General features: G+C 45.1%; 1 protein-coding gene across 1 annotated transcript in view; it reads left to right on the forward strand.

Moving 5' to 3' along the window:
• The first annotated feature begins 3,637 nt into the window (after window positions 1-3,637).
• The window catches only part of IGF2R (insulin like growth factor 2 receptor), a 60,724-nt gene continuing 44,839 nt past the window's right edge, over window positions 3,638-19,522 (forward strand). Inside the window, exons 1-3 of the mRNA XM_072856206.1 lie at window positions 3,638-3,897; window positions 12,072-12,205; window positions 18,349-18,473. Coding sequence (XP_072712307.1) covers window positions 3,767-3,897; window positions 12,072-12,205; window positions 18,349-18,473 — 390 coding nt within the window. The 5' untranslated portion in view covers window positions 3,638-3,766. The remainder of the gene's footprint in view (window positions 3,898-12,071; window positions 12,206-18,348; window positions 18,474-19,522) is intronic.

Genomic DNA, 19,522 nt, shown 5'->3' on the forward strand with positions numbered 1-19,522 from the left:
AAGAACATGAAATGATTTGACATTTGACACCTGGCAAGCTGCAAGGAAGAATCGCAGAGGACCTATGTATTCATCACCTATTCATGATACCCTGCCTACTGAAAACCTTGGAAGTTTCAGCATGAGTTTCAGGTGTACCGGGATTTACTGCAACGTAACTAGCAGTCATCGTGCTGAGCCTCTCCTGAGGAAAAGGAAAAGGTAAGACTATGAGATTACATTTCAGAGTATTTTAAGACTGTCCCACAGTATCTGGTTAGCTGAGATGCTGATATCATTAAACATGGGTGGTAAATATTTAAATGATTATTTATAAATGATATTCAGAATGAAACATTCCTATTTGCAAAATATAGTTTAGGATACAAAAATGACTGACACATAGCTCCTGCCAATTCTTATGCGTGTATGTAGCTTTAAACATGGCAGAAATTCCATGGATCTTGAGAAAACCACGGGATCCCCCAGATTATAAAAGTTAAGGAAAAGATACAGGAAATGGTAACAGTCACAAGATTGGAATCTGCATGATTTGCATAGGATTGCAATCTGCAAACTTTTACTTTATAATTTTATTTTAAAGGTATTTGTATTTACAGTGTATATTTCAGTATTTATGCAGCTCCACAGCTATCCTTGCTGTGTTGCAACTTTGATTCATTATTAGCTTGATGCATATGTATTAGTACTGCAGATGAAAGTAGAATTTCTGGTTTTTTCCCTTTCTACCTGGGATTTTTTTCCTGATGTTTCAATTTCTTTCCTTCTTGTTAGGTAGCTGTTCACATACTTTTCTCTGTATGCAAAGAAACTGCTCCGAAGTCTCTGAGCCTTGTGCAAATATAGGGGCCTATGCATACAAAGCAGTATGCAGAATGAAGAATGTAACTGGTATGAACTTCTTCATCCTTTTGTCAGTAAACAACTTTGAATTAGCTCTTATCAGATAACTGACATTAACTGTTTATACACTACCAGGCCCTGACACTGCAGATCTTTATACACATTCTTAATGTTAGCAAGGTGAGCAGTCACATTGTCTTCAGCGGAGTAATTCACATGCTTACATGTACACAAAGATCGTTTCAGGAATAAAGCTCTATTTGCAGAAACTCAGGTAGCTAATAAGATCAGAAGCTACAGTATGCCTCACTGCTGTCTGCAGTGGTCAATACTTTTTTAATTCAACTTGGTAAGCAGAGACAGAATTTACCAGTAAGTCTTATGTATCTGCACTGCTTTGTCTAGAGTGAGTGATGCTGGTACTGCCAGCAGAGCAGCAAAGTTTAAGAAACATAACCACAGAAATAATAAACTTGGTATTCCTTTAGTCTACTGCATTTGTCTTCTTTTGAGCCTTTGAGTTCATGCCATCAAGCTTGTCTTTAAACTATACACGCTAGAGCCTTAAAAGCAGACAACTGGGATTCTTGGGTAATCAGATTTGGAGCTTTAAGGAATCCACTGAAGGCTAAAACAAAAGAGCAAGAGTTGGCAATAATCCATCATATAGTAATAGAAAACTGCCAAGGATAACAGCATTTACCCAGTCCCTTTCATTAATTTTTTTTCTTAGGTTCTGAGCAAAGAGAGATTATTGTTTCATGTCACAACTCTCTTTCCAGCATAAAGATTGAAGGTCTTCCTCTCTTCATCAGCTGAGGACATTGCTATGAGGTTAGGATGTGATAACTCTAAAAGCTAAGTTGCCACCACAGCTGAACAGACCAACCGGTGCGGTCCTTGTTCTGCTTTACCTTCCTCTTGCTCCTCTGCCCTTGTGCCAGGATTACATAACTTCACTAAACTGCTACAACTGCTGAGCCAGCAGAAAACTATTCCTTTTTTTTTCAGCAGGTGATTTTTTCTGTTGGACTAATGGGTTGAATTGAGTTGAGTGGCTTTACACAAGTACAAGCACATAGTGTGCAAGCAGACAGGCAGAGGGGACCAGGGGCTGAGGCCACACATGGCAGTAGGGAGCCATTGGCTTGACTTGAGCTGTAACTTCTGGCTTCTCTGGTCAGGTGAAATTTCACAGCAGCTAAAGCTGATCTTACTCAGGGCCTCCTCCCACCGCAGCACCAGCTATGCCTTCCTGTCCCCCTTCTTGAGCTGGTGTCGGTGTTTGTGCAGATATGCAACGAGCCAAATTAAGTCAGGCAATTGATGCTGCTGAAAACTTACCTAGAACAATCAAAATAGTATGTTAGCTTTCAGCCAGATCAGCATCTATAACCAGCTGACTGCCCTGTTGCAGAACTAATGCTACTTAAAAGGAGGGAAGTGGAATATGTAACCGAGAGAGAGGAGGAAGAAAGGAGTAGATCACAGCAGCCTGGAATCAAGTTAAACTGCCATAGAAGCAGACCTGCAGTGCTGTCTTATTCCTTTGGATATCAGGGAATGGCATTCAAGCAAGAAAAACAGAAACTATTTCAGTTGTAGGCCTTTTGCATTTCTTTGTGCAAATGACTTTTGGAAAGCATTCATAATTAGTGAGCAGAATTTCTCCACACAAATAAGACAGCTGTCTGTTTAATGAGCGTAACTTTTATTTTTCTTTCACTCTCCCCACCTTTATGCTTCTGCCCACTCTCAAAGGTGCTTTGCTTAACTGCAGTCTCATAAAAATTAAATGCCAAGTCCCTCTTCTGAATCTTAAGCACCCCAGTTAAAATTTGCTAAATCCTGGAAATAATCTATTCTATAAGCTCTGGGCCGGCTGGCTCTTCTCAATAGTCTAGGAGGCAAAGGCAGTAGGACAGCATCTCTTCCACTTCCCTCTGATGACACTGCTGCTTTGTGCAAGCCTCCCCTCCTGCCTGCTGTTTGAAACGGGGGATAATTTCCACACCACGCCAGCTTCCCTGCTCTGGTAGTAATTATTGCAATAGAACCAACGCCGCTGCTGTCATCGCCTCCTCAGTCTTCATCCCCAACGGGTTTAATTTTCTGGTCTCTCCCAAGCCTTCACAAGCACATTTTGAGTAACTTATTTAAAACCCCATTTAACTTTTTCCAAACAGCGTCTCTCTGACTCAGACACCATGCCACTCACCATGCATTTCACAGAGTGAGCCTCCGCACACCTAACCCCACCCAAAAGCCAGCCAGCAGCCGGCACAGCGCAAGGCCTCGAGTCTCCGCGCCGACAGCACACGGCAGGGCAGGCAGTCCGCCCCTGCCGATGCCGGCGCTCCAGAGGAGGGACGACCCGTCCCCGGAGCTGCCCGTGCGGCAGCTGAGGCAGGCAGCAGGTCTGCCCCGCGCACCCACACCCACACCCACACCCACAGCGTGGGATGCAGAGGGCTGGCACCCCGGGCCGCCTGTTTCGCGCTGGGCGCTGGCGGCCGTCCTGCACCCGCCCCGGCCGGACTGACTGACCGAGTGACTGACTGACTGACCGGCCGGGCCGCGCCACAGCGCTGCAGCCGCGTAACCGCCACCCTCCGCGCGCGCGCGCGCGCCCTCGCGGGGCGGGGGCACGCGGCCAGAGGGCGCGCCCAGCACGTGCAGGGCCCTCTGAGGGGCGGGGGGCGGCGGGAGGCTCCACCCACCGCGCGGCAGGGGAAGGGGCGCATCATGTGAGCGCCGCGCCCGCACATGACGGCGGTCACGTGACCGGGGAATGGGCGGACGGGGGTCACATGACGTGCCGCTGGTCACCGGCGCCGCCTGACGTCCCGGGGCAGCTGCGTCTGCCCGGCCCGGCCCGGCCCGGCCCGCGCCCACGGCGCCCACGGCACCCGCCGCCCCCCGCATGGCGCCGGCTCGGCCCCGCGCCGCCGCGCTCGCCCCGCTCCTCCTCGTCCTCCTGTCGCTGCCCCTCGGGCCGGAGGGAGGCGGCGGGGCCGCCGCGGCCCTGAGCGACGCCTACCGGGACCTGTGCAGGTGGGCAGCGGGAGGCGGCCGGCGGGCCCGGCGGGGCGGGACGCGCGGCGGCTGGAGAGGGCCTTCCTGCGGGGAAGGGCTGTAACCGGCGGAGTGCGGGGCGAGGGGTTCTCCCGGTGCCTGCGCTCGCTCCTGCCTTCCGCCGGGCCCCGTGTGAACGGGCGGGAAGCGCGGGAGCTCAGCCCGGGGGCTCGGCGGGGCGGGCCCCGTCCTCGGGGCGGCCTGAGCAGGGCTTTTGGTCGCCCGTTCCTGTGAGCGTGAGGCCGGGGAGCGTTGGGGGAAGCGGCGGCTGCGGCTGGGCGTGCAGGTGTGCCCAGGCAGAAGACCAAGCTTGGTCTGTAGCGATCGCGCCCTGGGAGGTCGGCAGAGCTGCGTGAGTCTCTTCAGAGGGTGGGCTGAGGGGTGTTGGCGGGCTGGCGGCGTGGAGCAGTCCCCCGTGGGACCTCATCGTGTGACTGTCTGCAGATAGAGGAAGTTTGCAGGTGAGAAGATGGGGAGACTTGCTCCGTTCACGTCGCCTGCGGTCAGGACTGCTGGGTTATGTCACTGTATCCGTTCCAGTGTGAAAAAACCCAGAGTGATTTGGAAGGGGCATCAGTTGGTAGCCTTGTTTTTACTAAGGGTATTGCCAGATTCCAGTAAGTTACTTACAGGGGAGTTAAGAAAGCTTCCAGAAATGAGAACTGCTGTGTGGAAATGGCAGTAGTCTTCATGTTTTGGCATGTTCCTACTCTGAATTCAGCCATGAATTTAGTCTGGCAGCAGTATCTTGCTAGTCTTAATTTCTTCATTACTTAGCCAGCATATGCAGCGGTACTTACAGGATTACATTATCTCAATCAGCAGCACTGGGCAGGCACCAATGTAACACAGTGGATGTAGCACTGAGGGCAGAGGTTGGGTCACTGGAGGGAGTAGGCTCTCCTGGCGCAGTCTGGGGTATGTTACTGTTAAACAATGAAAAAGGGGAAAAGTAGGTTCGCTTGCAAGATTAACCTGTGAGGGTGGCAAAAAGTGGTTTTGTCAGATGACCACTGTAATTGTAGAACTGAGACAGAAATGAGAAACTATTGTGTGACTTCTGGAGGGAATATAACTCCTCTGACTCTAATGATTTTTTTTTTTGAAAAAAAAAAACCACCCCTACCCTAAGTTACTTGATTCTCAGGCAGTTCCTATTTTGAGAATAGCGTTAAGTCCTATCAATGTCTGTCTTTGTTTTGTTGCATGTCTGTGACTAGAGGAATATTTGGGAGTGCAATTGAGAGACATGCAGTCTCTTTTTGGACGCAAAATACTTAAGCTAGTTTCCTTTTGTTACTGGCAAGTGAAAAATAAATTGTGAATAGATAGCATAATCGGCAGTTTTCCTTTTAAGATGGACTGCTTCAAAAACATGCGCTTGCTGTTTTGCCATGGTGGGAAAAACTGCTTTGAAAGACTTATGCCTACTAATCTAGAATGGGTAAAGGAAAAAACAAGAACTTGTGGTTTGACAGGTGGGAAGACCCCGTGGATATTGGTGGTGAAGTGTCATCTTGGGCACGGTTGCAGAAAAAGCTACCAAGTGAGGGATGATGCAGTTAGGTAATGCAAACAGTTACACTACTGGCTGATGTCTCGGCCAAAAGATACAACATGGGTGTGCAGGACAAATCCCTGAGCAACCTGGTTTTACACTGCCTTAAGACAAGGTTTTGCTTTGTTTTGCAACTGTTAAGAAAATAGTGTCCTGATTTTTGTGTGGCATAATACGGCTGGTGAAGCTGCCACATTATGCCACAGAGCAGCAGCCTCTGTGTCTGGTGTGTGAATGTCAAAAGGTGGGCGAGGAAGGAAAATGTTGGTGATTAGAAGAGGCACTGACTTTTCCTTTAAATAAGAGTAGAGTGATACCCAGGGTAGGAAAGCTGTCTTGCAGGGAGGAGGAAAGGTGTCAGAATTGTTTTGTGCAAGAACTGTGGCATGGGGCTACTTAAACTTGAGTTAGTGGTTTTCATTGCTTGTTTCGTGTAGCCTTACTGCTGGTATGCTTGGACAGCCTGGCCAAGGAAGAAAAGCTTTCATTCTTTGTCATGAAACTTTGTCAAATGTCATGGCTTGTAGTGACTGGTTTCATCATGCTTCCTCCTTTGTTCTTGTGTGCTCCGACAGCTGTCTGTGCTGTTGTGTGACTTGCAATTGGAATTCTCTTTTTACCTTCTGTGTAGAGGTGTCTCCAAGATTGCTGCAGGATGAGCACCTGGGAAAGAATACAGGGAACTGGTTGGATATAGGAAGTTACTAGCCAGTTTGGTCTCTTTCCCTGTTTTTCCTTCTTCCCCTTATACCTTTCATGTGACAACACAGGAGAAACAAATTCTGTAGTTAGAGTTAATTTTGTGAACTGATCTTTAAATCCATGTACTTTAGAAACAAAATAAAGCTTGACAGTTTGGGTTCACCTTCCACGTAACATCAGGGAAGTTACTGTAAAACCTTCCTTCCCCTCTAAAAAAATTGCAGGAAATGTTTCAAGTGTGATGGCAGAGCAGCAAATACGAACTGCCTCCTCTGCCTGCTGTTTTGCCTGGTAACCTACCCTGGATGAGAGATGATTTGGTGACAGGTAATGTTTCTGTCTACTGTGGAAGGGTAGGAGTTGGTGCATAACTTCTGTAACTTTTAGACTTCTGAGTGGAAGGAAAAGTCCTTAAACTGCTGTACGTCACCGGATTGCTATTATGCAGAATTTACAATTTTGGGGTTGTAAGTCAAGTCTACTTTACATTTAGTGTTGTAGTTTTTAATAACACAACTCCTACGGTTGACTGTACATACAGTTTTATTCATTCAAGCACTGTCTTTTCAGCCTTTGTCATGAAACCACAACTGTGCTCTTCTGTGCTGCTGGGAACCCTGGGTTTAGCGTTCAGCTTAGCCTTGGTGAAGAAGCATGTGCTGAGTACAGAGAGGTGACCTTTAGGTGAACTTGCTCAGCTCTGTTAAGTGCTTTGACATATTTAAGTGGGAGATGTCCTAAATAAGTCATTACTGGACTTATTTGCATATGTGCATGGTTGCTTCACATGCCTGGGAAGCTGCCATTATAATGGCTTAAACATGATTTCTCAGCACTTGAGCTTCCTATACCTCTTGCATACTTGAACTTCAAATTGCTATCCCTTTTCTTACACGTTCTGCAAGATGATGTAGTAGATGTGGTTTACAGTGTAGCGGAAAGACCAAAGGTTTTTTGGATGGAGAAAGCTCAACAGCTTGTGGTGTAACTGTAAGGCTATTATGCATGATGCACATGCAAGAAAACTTGCCTGAAGACATGCACTGTGTGTGATGGTTGGAAAAAGTGACAGGTAAGCTAGAGCAGAGCTAAGCATGAGTAGGGCATTAAAAAGCTCTTGAAGCATAGCTATAGCTTTGTACCTTGTGTCATTCAAGCTCTCATTTTCTGTAAGGAGAACTTGCTTTGACATAGAAGTTTCTTTACCATACGTATTTGTGCTAAAATGTTAGCCACATCTAATAGTGATTTTTGTGGCAACTAGTGGATCTGAGCTGCCAGCTTCAAATTTGAAGTGGTCATCCTGGAAATTCTTCCTGAGCTTGTCTACCTGTGATCATGCTGGTTGAACCTGCTCATAAAGACCTTCAGGTATTAGTTTCATCTCTGCAGTGTTTTGATAGCTGAGGAGCTGCTGGGCACAAATTTGTGTGGATGCATAATCACATACAGATCCACTTTCCAACCCTGTGGTTGTAGGTTGCCTTGTCTCTGTGCTGGGTCATCTGTGTAACGCCACTTCAGTGCGTTCCCTAGGGAGCAAACGCATGTTTCTTTGTAACTACGCTTTACAGCTGTTTGGAGCAGGGTGTACACTTTCTAGCAGTCATCCCTTGGGTAAGAGTTTGAGAACCAAAAACTTGAGAATGGTTATGAGAACGGTAGCAATACTCTTTCTGGTGCTCTGTTGCATTTGAAGTGGTTCACTGGTGCTCAGACCTCAAAGTGGCTCTGGCGTGGGGATGCACGTGCTGTGACAGCCGTTAGCTATCTGCACCTTGTCTGACTTCAGTGCCTGAGCTACTGATTCGCAAGGTAAACTACACTCACTAATGCTCATATCCCTTTTCCCTTTCTCATGCGTTTTTTTTCCATAAGTTGCTGCTTTGCTTTGTCAAAAAAAATGCAGAGCTCTCTTTTGATCTTATGACTTGCTGGAAAGTGGTTTAATTTTCTTTTCATGCTGTTGCTTCAGTGTCTTAAAAACAAAGCTAGATAACTGGAAAGGCTGACCTGCAGGCAAGGTTATTCCCAGTAACTCGTTTGGACCTTACTTGCACAACTGCTTTTGACAGTAGCCTGGGTTGGTGCTGCCTCCAGCAGGGGATCCTCGCTGCCTGCCTCGCTGCCTGCCTCGCTGCCTGCCTCGCTGCCTGCCTCGCTGCCTGCCTCGCTGCCTGCCTCGCTGCCTGCCTCTGGTGTATGGCCAGAAACCACTGCGAGCCAGACTGGGAACTGGCCAGGTTCAGTGCCCTCTCCACACGCATGCACGTGCACCTGTTGCTGAGTTAATTTTGAGAGAAGGCAGTCCCTGGGTCCAGCTTGTGTCGGGCACTGGGGCCAGCAACACGCAGGGGAGGGGAGAGGAGGAGGGCCTGCCTTTTGAGGCTGACATGGGTGTATGTTTCAGGCCTCTAAATGTGGGCTAGTCCACTGTTGGGTTTATCTGGAAACAGGCATCATGTTGTGACTTCAGCAAAAATAACTGTTTGACAGTTTTAATCAAGGCAGATGCCATGTTTGAGCCCACATCTTGAACTGCACCAGAAATGGCTGCTTGAATGGTGTCATCTGCAAGGTAGCAGCTCTTTGAGCCCCCTGGATAGAGGGTGCATCGCACCCCACCCCATGACCAAGGCTGTTGCTTTTTAAAGCTGTTGGTATAACAGCTCCCTAAACTAGCTCAACTGCATTGAATCTGGGATAGCTTAAGCCCTTCAAACAAGATAACTTTGGCTGGCCCTGGCAAGGGGGTGATTACATGAGGCATGACCGCTGGTGGAGGTGAGTGCTGAGCAGCTGGAGGAAGCTGGTCCATGTGGCTCAGCCATGGTCAGGATGGGCGATGTGATTGCCAACAGATTGTTTCTGTTATGGGATGCAGCAGAGAGGTCATCTTGTATCTTACTGGGAAGTAGAGCACATGCAACTTGAAACTATTCCCAGGCTCTGATTTAATGCCAGGAGTCTTAACTGTGAGATAAATAATTCTTGCTTTTACTGTGAAAGTGTATTTTGCATCTCTCTGATGAGAACAGCTGCTTAGGCTACATCCAGCCTGCTGTTACTCCCAATGAATAAATCCTGCCCTGTTCCTCCCACCCATTTAAAAAAAAAAAAAAGTCCCTTGAACTTCCTTGAAAGTAATACTACCCTGAAACTGCATTAGATTTTCACTTTTGTGTGCCACTGAAGGTGTGGTTTGGAACATGATTAAACATGGGATCTCTTATTTGCTTTCTGTGCAGTGTTTTGAAGGACTCCTCAGCCTTCCCTGTCTAGGGGCCTGTGAAAGGGCGGAGGGAAAGGCTGGCTTCAATGACTGCTTTGCTTCTGTTCTGTAAGCTGCTTGTCTTGTTTCTCTTTTGCTTCTGGCATGTGGGTGAACAGACTTGAAGATGTTGGATTCCTCTGTTTCATAACATGGAACTGGGAAAGCAAACCCCTTAATCTCTCATAGAGTGATAATTTTTTGTGTGAAGGACTTAGATTCTTGTTCAGTTCACAAACAGATTTTAACTTGCAAGTCTTCTAAAAAAAAAACAAAAACAAAAAAACCAAAAACCACCACACTGAAGAACACTGTAACTTGATCAAAAACTTTGTGCCTTAGTATTATATGTTACCTTTTTGTCATCTTCCAAAACCAGTCAAAAAGGAGTACTGGAGCCCTTGGGAATTTTTCAGTGAAATGCTAACTTTCTGGGGCTTCATTGTGAAGAAATTGTGTTTTGATTGAAATACATTTTCTCCTGGAGGTAAAACTGGCTTAGGCTTAATCTCTTGCTGTTTTCAGAGCCCTTGAAGGTAGTCAGGTTCTTCTAACTTTTTTTGTGTGTGTTGTCAAGCTTTCTTCCATTGCTGAACTTTGGTTATTCTGTACTGTAGCTTAAGTCTCATCATCATGCTGCATCGGGATTGTCCTTATCCACTTCAGAAATGCAAGAAACTAGCTCAGAGAACTAATCAGTATGATTGTAATATGTCAGCTCTGCCCGCTTATGAGGAAAGAATAATGGCAAGTATTTGTCTAGGATTGAGACACAGTCCTTGAATCTGATTAAAAAGTAATTTTATTGGTGTTTTGGGTAATGACTCAGTACCTGGTAAGTTATTTTTTTGAGCCTTATATTATTATATTTGAGCCTTTATATATCCCAATATAATTAGGATATAAAGATTTTCTTTTTTTTTTTCCAAACTGTCTTGTAGTTGTCCCTAACTTGTTCCAGCCATTAGCAGACTGAAACTGATAACAGCTGCTGTAGTACAGAGAAGCCAAGAACCCTGTAGTCAGTAATTAAATGGAAAAGTATGTGGTATCTTACTGCTGGCTCTTTGATTAGAGATGGGATGCACAGGATTTGAGAGGAGTTCTCGGAGGACTCGGAATCTAGAGTAAAGTAGCTTGAACTGCTGTTGCCCCTTCCTCACCCAAGGACTGGGCTTCAGAGTGGAACAAGAATGGGTTCTCCTCCTGGGGGGAACTGGGGTGTGATAACGTCAAGTGGTGCAACACCTACGAGCTAGAGATTAAGGCAAACAAACCTTATGGGTGAAGCTTCTGGTCAACTTCTAATTTCTTGATAGCTGAGAGGGGGGAGTGGAGCTCCCTCGCTGGATTTGGTACTAATCTGTAGATTAAGATGAATGCTTCTATGGATCAGATAGATGCATTAAACCCTGTGTGGGTTGTAAATAATGGGAATACCTAATATGTCACTGTGCTGTCCTCAGTTTTCTGATGTGATGACTCTGTATTAAATCCTACTGAAGTTTCCACCTGGGATAGAAGGGAAGCCAGGAAATCTTTTATGTTCCAAAAATCAATACCATCCAGAGGGTGCAGGCTGCTGCCAGCACCAGAAGAGGTGTAGCTGAGCCAAGCTGACAGCAAATGTTTACTGAGCTGTGCCTTTTTAACAGAGCTTGGCCACAGCACCGTGCTAGTAAGCCAGGCTGTCTAAAGAGCTCCTGATTCCAAACTGGCTGATCTGGGCCTGCCTTGAAACTGGGTGGTGTGTGTGATGTGGCGGACCATGTCTCACTGCAGTCTCAGTGCTTGCTATGAGGGAAACGAATCCTTGCTCTACCCCTGAACTACACGGCATTTAATTTTTTTCTTCTGTTACACTGATTTATTCCCCATTGTTATTTAACCAGAGCTTCACGTTCCTTTTTTCAGTTTTTAGACAGCTGATGTTCTGATATGGCTGTAGCTAGCTAGTGTGATCTTTCACTGGGTCTCTCGTGGATAGCTCTGCTTGCTTTCCAGCTTCTGACATCACCCTTCAGAAACAGTCCTTTCAATATTGAGATAGATACATATATAAAATGCATAAAAGTGCAGATAGGCCCTAATAAGCATTATTGGCATCTTTCAGTCAGAACGCTGCGAGAATCTCAACTGCAATTTTGGCCCTGAAGGTAGGTGGCTCCGCTGCTGGCAGGCAGGATGTGGCTGGCTGTTCTATTCCACTTAGACTTAGCACTTCTGCCACTGTTATTTGGTGTCGATAAAGTGCAGTAATGTGCAGCCTGCCAAAGATGTTTAAGAAGTATATCAGGCTCTCAAGGAAAAAGGTTCACCACCTGTGATATACCTAGTCAGAGTGGCCTTCACAGAGATTTGAGGGGGAAGAATGGGTGGTTGGGTGTTCAAGAAAGGGGAAAATGGACCTGATAGTAATTCCTCAAGTGGTTAAATCTGTTTTGTTCTTGGTCCCAACACAGTAACAATTACATCTGGTATTTATGGATATAGATCACGAATAGGAAACTAGAGTTAGTGGTGCTCTTAGCTTTATGACTTGGTTATTTCAGGGACTGGTGTCCAGAGGACGGCAGTGCAGACAATATGAATACCACCTGACAGGCTTTTTTTTCTTTTCAGTTACACATGGGAAGCAATTGATGCAGACAAACATGTGCTTTATAAAATAAACTTCTGTTTTGGTGTTGAAGAGTGTGGAAGATCAAGTGCAGTCTGTGCATATGACATCAATAAGAAGACCTATCTGTCCGTAGGTAAGTAAACAAGTGTCTTTCCTCATTAGTAGTTCAGAGTCATGTTAGTGTATGGTCTTATAACTATTGCATACTTTGACATGTTAGCAAAGATTTTTTTCTTCTCAGAACAGTGTAAAACTTTATCGTGTTGTACATTTACTGGGGAGATTTGGGAAAACGTGATCTGATTGCAGATAATCACTTCACAGGACAGTGAAACTTATCTTATGCTCTAGTTAACTGTACACTAGTGTGAAACTGTGCAAGGCTATCTCAAGTAGAAATAAGTGTATCTACCTGTGGCAGGATATGCCCTGTGCACAGCCTTGTTTGAAGCTTGATACCAAACACAGGATAAAGCTTGAGTTATAGCTCTAAACTATACCACAGCCTAGCCTGACATTACATCAGCTCAAGGGTTAGGGTTGTTCAGAGTCAAGTTACTCACTGTAATGCAATCTTGGAGTCTTGCTAAGCTTCTGGGCTGTCATCTAAGTTGTTACACACAGAAAGGAAGTCAATTACATGCAGTCCTCTGTTTTCAGTTACACTTCGTCAAATCTGGTGGCTGCTTCAGTAGTTCACAGATGTCCTTGGTATTCTGAGGAGCAGTGGACTTCTGCATGCTGATCTAAATATGAAACTGGCATATTCCTATACACATGCTTGCACATGGTTTCATCAATCAGAAGCAGCTTGTGCTCTGAACAGTATTTGTGTGCTTATTTTCATGGATGCTTGTTGCTTTCAAGGTTGCTTCTGTGCTTCAGCTAATGAAACAATAATAAATGAATACTGATTAAGAGGTTTTCTGATAGTTGGCTGTTACTTCTAATAGAATAAAGCAATAGCTTTCTGAAGAGTAATATCTCTTCAGTCTGCCTCTTAGTCCAGCAGATCTGAAGTCTGAATCTAACATGCTTGCCAATCTTCCTTTCCATTGTCAGAGAGCTCTTATGAGAAGCTGTGAGTCTTCAGTAAAAGTGTTTGAGCTTGAACTGCTGGAAGATGGTGAGGAGGAAGATGATTCCCACCTGTATGCAGATGCACAGCAGTTGATTAGCCTCCATTCTCCCCACCCCTCTCCATTAACTGTAGAGGTACTTTGGTTTCAGGCTGTGGTCAATCAGTGCTTTTCAAACAAACTACTAGTGTTGCGACCCGGGCTTATAAAATCACTGGGTGCATGAATAAAAGTATATCTCAGTTCACAGCTGCATGGTTTTTTTATGTAGAGCAGTATATCCAAGCTCCAGAGTTTTCTGGGATGACCGATTAGATGCATCTGAGTTCAAACTGCAGTTGCGTATAGTAGCATCTTCTATTCTGAGGAGCGTGACATCTCAGTAGACCACTTGATGCTGTTAATGTGTTTCATTCCTAAAATGTACAGCAAGAATTTTGTTTCCTGCTGATGTGGGTCTCAACTCATATGTGGTTGAGGCTTCAGCTGCCTGCGGATTACAAAAGGAAGCAGCATCTGGGCATCTGGGCATCTGTTTTAACATGCTTTTTTGACTGAGAGTGGAATGTGGCAGGTTGAGGAAGCTTCTTCTCCCCAGGGAAGTGTGGGACCTAGAGGCTTGTGTAGGTTTTGTTCCATGCTTCTTGTGGAAAGAGGAAGGGAGAACAGAGGTGGGTGATGACCATGAACAGTATCAAATATTCCACTGTATGCACACTTTGAGTGTATTATTGCCTGACTGCTACTGGGTGGAAGAGGATTTGGCAACAATCATCACTTGGTCTTGCAGAGGCTGTTTGAACTGATTCTCGAGGGTTAAGCCACAAATCCTGTTCAAGAAAGATATGTTTTTAACCACCCTGCAATAAATTAAGAAATCAAGGCAGTGCAGTTATCATCGACATTGAATTTTGCTTTGTTTTATTGGTCAAATTGTCTAAGTTTTGTTCTTTTTCATGGTAAGTCTGAGGCTTATTAGTGATGCCTGCCATGCTTCATTGTACTGCCTCTAGTTGCATTGGAGCTTCAGCACCATCACACTGAGTTGAGATCATGTTAATGGATTATTGAGCCTCTTGTTTGTCAAAAAAAAAAAAAAAAAGATAATCACTCTTAATGAGAAAAGAGGAATCTCCTTAATCCACGTTTAGGCAGATGTAGACTCCCAGTGTAGATTCCAGTTACGTGGGAGCTAAGCTGCATACATGTCTTCAAGCAATCCAGCTGATATGAGGTTCCTTGTATGCCAAAGTTGAGTGCAGCTGAAGGGCTTTGATTTGGGGGAAGAAGGGCAATTTGCCAGCTGATAAACTTTGCTAAGTTGTAAGATTCCTTCAAATAAGGGCTTAATCAGATCTCTTCTTAATTCTCTCAGAAAGAGGCTTTCACTGCAAACAATAGTTTTGCTTTTGAATACCAGCTATGCAAGAGGTAACAGCTATGGAGCTGGTTCTGTTTGTTGATCCCAGCTGTAATAGGGGGTAAGGCCGAATGCTCTGTGACTGTGATCAGTCTGTATCCAAAGGAAGCCTTGTGGCTAACGTTAACTTGTGTCAGTGTGATGTACCAGTGTTGGTGTTGAGACCCCAAAGGCCTCTCCTGGAAAAAGCTCTTCAGCTTCATTGATTGACCTTCGAAGTTTTCAAGGTGTAGGCAAATGCTTAGTTCTTGAATGTCAGTGAGAATAGAAATGATGTGGTACTTATGTAACTTAGTGTGGCACCTAGTGACTCGTGTGCTATTTAGCTGAACTACTACTAAAATTAAAAGCGGAAATACTACCATAATTGTTTGTTAACCTAAGTGGTGGAACGTGTGCTTTGTCCAGCTGCAGTAGAAGGACTGGACATGAAATGATAGCTGCCACCTAAATTCCCCCTTCTTCTGGACAACTGATTGGATGTGTTCCGTTATTGCCTTTCTCCTTCCAAACAGCTGAACAGATAAAGGAGTCAATGAGTAAAAGGTGTGGACAGTGCCTTTGATACTGATTTAGCACAACTGTGTAATATGAAGTATCTGGCACTAATTTTTGTGAGCTGTACTAGCCGATTTTAGTGTGTTACTTCGTGGAAGGAATGCATCTGTAAAGTCATGAAGAAACATGAGTGATCATTGAAGAGAGAGCTTGATGTTATGGAAAAGGTGGTTGCAGAACTGGTGCTCTGGAAGGAAGCTCATAGGAAGCTGATGGTGTGAGGGGATGGTTCATGAGACTACCCACTCTGTGAGCAGGGATGGGAGGAGTCACGTGCCACTGAAGAGATTCTTGCTAAAACTTTTAGCAAGTTCTCAAACTAGTTTTAAGCATGCAGTGGGGAGGAGAGCATGCATATTGGCCTGTAATAAACAAGATGTACTGACTTAACTTGATTTTTCTTGAATATCACTTTAACTAAGGAAATTGGAATCTGCTCACATGGCCTTTAGAGCAATGTAGTATTTTCTCAGATTTGAGAGAAAACTAATGCTTACAGAGCATTGAGGTAAGTCCTCAGATGGTGCTGCCATAAGTTTTCTGCTAAGTTGGCACTTAAAACGGTGTACATTTATAACCAGAGAGTTTTTAATAATGTGTGCATATTGTTACTATACACAGCTCTCTTGACTAGAAAGTTGTGTTGGCTTCCTTCTGCTAATTTAGGGAAGAAAAGAGGACACTTTGCCAGCATCTTCTAAGCAATGATGTGATAAGTAGAAATCTTGCTCTCAAAGGTTTAAAAGGGCTGCATTGGCATCTTTGTCAGCACCAGTGCTGGAAGTCTTAAAACCTGAAGATAGCCTTTTGATAACAAGAGTGCCATCAAATACAAAAAGCATGAAACAGTGACAGTGTCCAGGTGCCTGGAAGGTGGCACTGAACCGTGGTGGTGGTACCATGTTCCACTGTTGCAGGTTCTCAGCCTGCACACATGCATGCATGTACAGGTTTAGTCTGTGCTGCCATTCTTCTGGGCTGGCAAGTTTCCACTCTTACCTTCCTTTGAGAAGGTGGAGGGTTATTGAAAGGTCTGTAATACTTGTCACCCTGGTTATACAGGGAGTGCTGCGAATGGCTGCTTAGATATGAGCATCTTAATGTGCCTTCCTGTAGTGCAGTTAGCGTAAGCATATGCAGCATGAATAGAAGAGCCCTGAGCTGCTGAGGGGATGCTGTGTGGGTTAGCATCCAGTTTCTGTTCTGACTGCCACCATTTCAGCTTTACCTGCAAGTTTGGTGGCTATAGTAACTTTCTGCTACAGTTCAACGCAGCTGATGATTATCAGAAAGTCACAAATGGACCTCTTCCAGTTCCTTTGCAAGATTGAAAAATAGTGCTGGGGAACTTTTTGGAAAGATGCCAAACAGTGCCCATCACTAAGAGAAGCACTCGCAGCTGGTAATAGCCTTGAGTATGGGTGCCTGGAATAGTGTTTCTGCAGAATATTGCCTTGACTGTATTTTTGAAGTTCTCGTACCCTCTTCCTGCCCAGTTTGCCTACTTCTGCTCCTTTTGTTCTCAAGACTATATTACTCGAGTGTAGTGTAGTTTTGCTTGCCTTGAGTGAGGAGATAACAGGCTGGGCAAAGTTCCAGCGAGTATGTTTTTAAGATGAAACAATGTCTGGCCTAGGTGCAAAGCTGTTGTCTGCAGTCATGACAGATTTGACTTGCTTTCTCCCTAGTGTAGACATCAACAAAAATGGAAAGGGGCAAGCTGGTCAATACTCGTATTTTATAGCATTCTCTGTAGTTCCACCCAAACTCTGTGCAGAATTAAAATCTACCTATCAAAAACGGACAGGGTGGAGTTGGCATGCTAGATCTAAAAGGGCTTGGTGCTTAATGCTAACCAAAATAGGTCTGAGCAGGAACATTTCGGTGGCCTGAGCTGCTGTTCATGACTTGAAATGTGCTGCACCTTTCCCCTTTGTGTCAGGTGCTGGGGAGGAGAGGGGTGCGCAGTGACGCAGCACTGACCCCAGCCTTCATGCAGCATGCAGGCTGTGCTAAAGGGGATGGGAGCTGCAGGGGCACATGCACTGAGGCAGTGGATCTGTGTTGGGTTTGTCTGCAGGCAATGCCAGTAAAGTGGCTGTGCCCAGGCACCAATGAGTTCTTCATTAAGTAGACTTAAGATTAAGGTCTAACTAGAGCCGGCAATGTGCACATGCAGCCCAGAAAGCCAACTGTATCCTGGGCTGCATAAAAAGTGTGACCAGCAGGTTGAGGGAGGTGATTCTGCCCCTCTGCTCTGCTCTGGTGAGACCCCACCTGGAGTACTGTGTCCAGCTCTGGGACCCCCAGCACAGGAAAGACATGGACCTGTTGGAGCGGGTCCAGAGGAGGGCCACGAAGATGATCCGAGGGCTGGAGCACCTCTCCTATGAGGCCAGGCTGGTTGGGGTTCTTCAGCCTGGAGAAGAGAAGGCTTCGGGGAGACCTTATTGCAGCCTTTCAGTACTTAAAGGAGGCTTATAAGAAAGGGGGGACAAACTTTTTAGCAGGGCCTGTTGTGATAGGACAAGGGGTAATGGTTTTAAACTAAAGGAGAATAGATTCAGACTAGATAAAAGGAAGACTTTTTTACAATGAGGGTGGTGAAACAGTGGAACAGGTTGCCCAGAGAGGTGGTAGATGCCCCATCCCTGGAAACATTCAAGGTCAGGTTGGATGGGGCTCTGAGCAACCTGATCTAGTTGAAGATGTCCCTGTTCAGGACCTGTAAAGGTCCCTTCCAACCCAACCCATTCTATGATAGACTCTCTCACATTGTGCTGATGTTATTTGTATAAATGGCTTAAAGGCTAAAAAACTGATAAATAGAAGCTGGTGGGAGGAAGGAGTGAATTGTGGTACTTGAAACTAGTTGGTAACAGTTTTCTGGTGGAGTCCCTTGTTCCTAAGGCAGTGAGTGACTAGCTTGTAGTGGCACCTGCTGTTGGGCTTCTTAACATTCAAAGTGTTTGCTAAAAAGCTTTGAGAAAGTAGAAGTGTGATTAGAGATACCAAACACTATATTAACTTGGATCTAGTCTTACAAATCGCAAGAACCTCAAGGAAGGTCTTCAGTTGTACGCTGTTCAAAGACTGTCTCCAGGTGGACTAGTGTGTCTTGTGCTGCTCAGTGCTTGAAATTAGAGCCTGTCTGTTGAGCTTCTGTGAAGGCGCTGTTTTGTGATAACCCTCGTTTCCTTTTTTTTTCTTAAACCCTAGGTGACTTAGGCTTGCAAAAACTTTCTAACACTCTTCTGGAACTCAACACTACACATGACTGCTTGCAGCAAGGCAGTCAGCACCAAATTCAAAGCAACATTAACTTCCTGTGTGGGAAAACACTGGTGAGTCTAAATCACATGTTCTTATCTTCAATGGAAATGGCAAGTACTTCTAACTTGCTTTTTAAGGAGACTTGCTGTACTCATGGATGTACTAATTACTGAGCTTCATAGCTTAAGGAAGAGCCAAATTGGTTTTAGTACCAAATTAAGGTCATTATCTACTGTGGCTTTCAAAATTCAGTCTCGGTAGAAAATAATTGCAGATCTGCAGCTTAGCTCTGATCACGGGCTCTTCTGGGTCTTTAATGTTTTTACAAGGATTGCACTGCAGTATTTTAATAGTGTAATATGGAGGAATGAGTCAACAGTGTACAGGGTGCTGTAACAATGAGAGCTATTGTTTAAATGCTGGTTGTTCCCAAGCTGTGGACCTAGCATGGCTGTTTAATAGAACAACATTGAAGAAAATGACTGACCTCTGTTATGGGTCAGTGTAGCTGACAACAGTAAGCATTAGGTTTTGTCTGCACATAGTTGAACTAACAGTGCTTGCGTGTCCAGCTGGGCTTCTGGGGGAGTAGTTTTTTGTGAGAATCTGCTTAAAGTGTGAATGGAGATCCCCGAAAAGTTCCGAGGGGCGTGTGTTTATGCAGTTCACCTCCACGTGCTTTTGGAGTTACGCCTTCCACGCACTTAACTGATACCACAGCTTGGTATACTGTACAGACTGTGATCAGTTTACATATTTGTGTATCAGAGATAAGTACTTATTAGTGCCACTGTTGGCACCAATGATGCTGTTGCACACCCCCTCTTGGAAATCTAGCCAATTCAAACAAAGTGCCAGTGCAGCAGAGATTTAAATGCTTCCTGTTCTGTTTCAGCAGATGACTCTTTAAATTAAAAATTATTGCTCAACTCCAGATCATAATGATCTTTAAACAACTTCTAGTTAGCGTAGTTCTAACACCTATTCTTCACGTGACCTAGTAAAAGGATTTTGTAATAGTTTCTGGAACAATTTGTTTCCAGCACTTTTATGGCAGGGTAAAACAGGGAGGGAATCAGTTTAAATATGCTAAAGTGCTTCTAGCTGAGGTGGTGGAGGG

Source organism: Ciconia boyciana, chromosome 3 (assembly GCF_034638445.1).
Source record: "Ciconia boyciana chromosome 3, ASM3463844v1, whole genome shotgun sequence".
NCBI lineage: Eukaryota > Metazoa > Chordata > Aves > Ciconiiformes > Ciconiidae > Ciconia > Ciconia boyciana.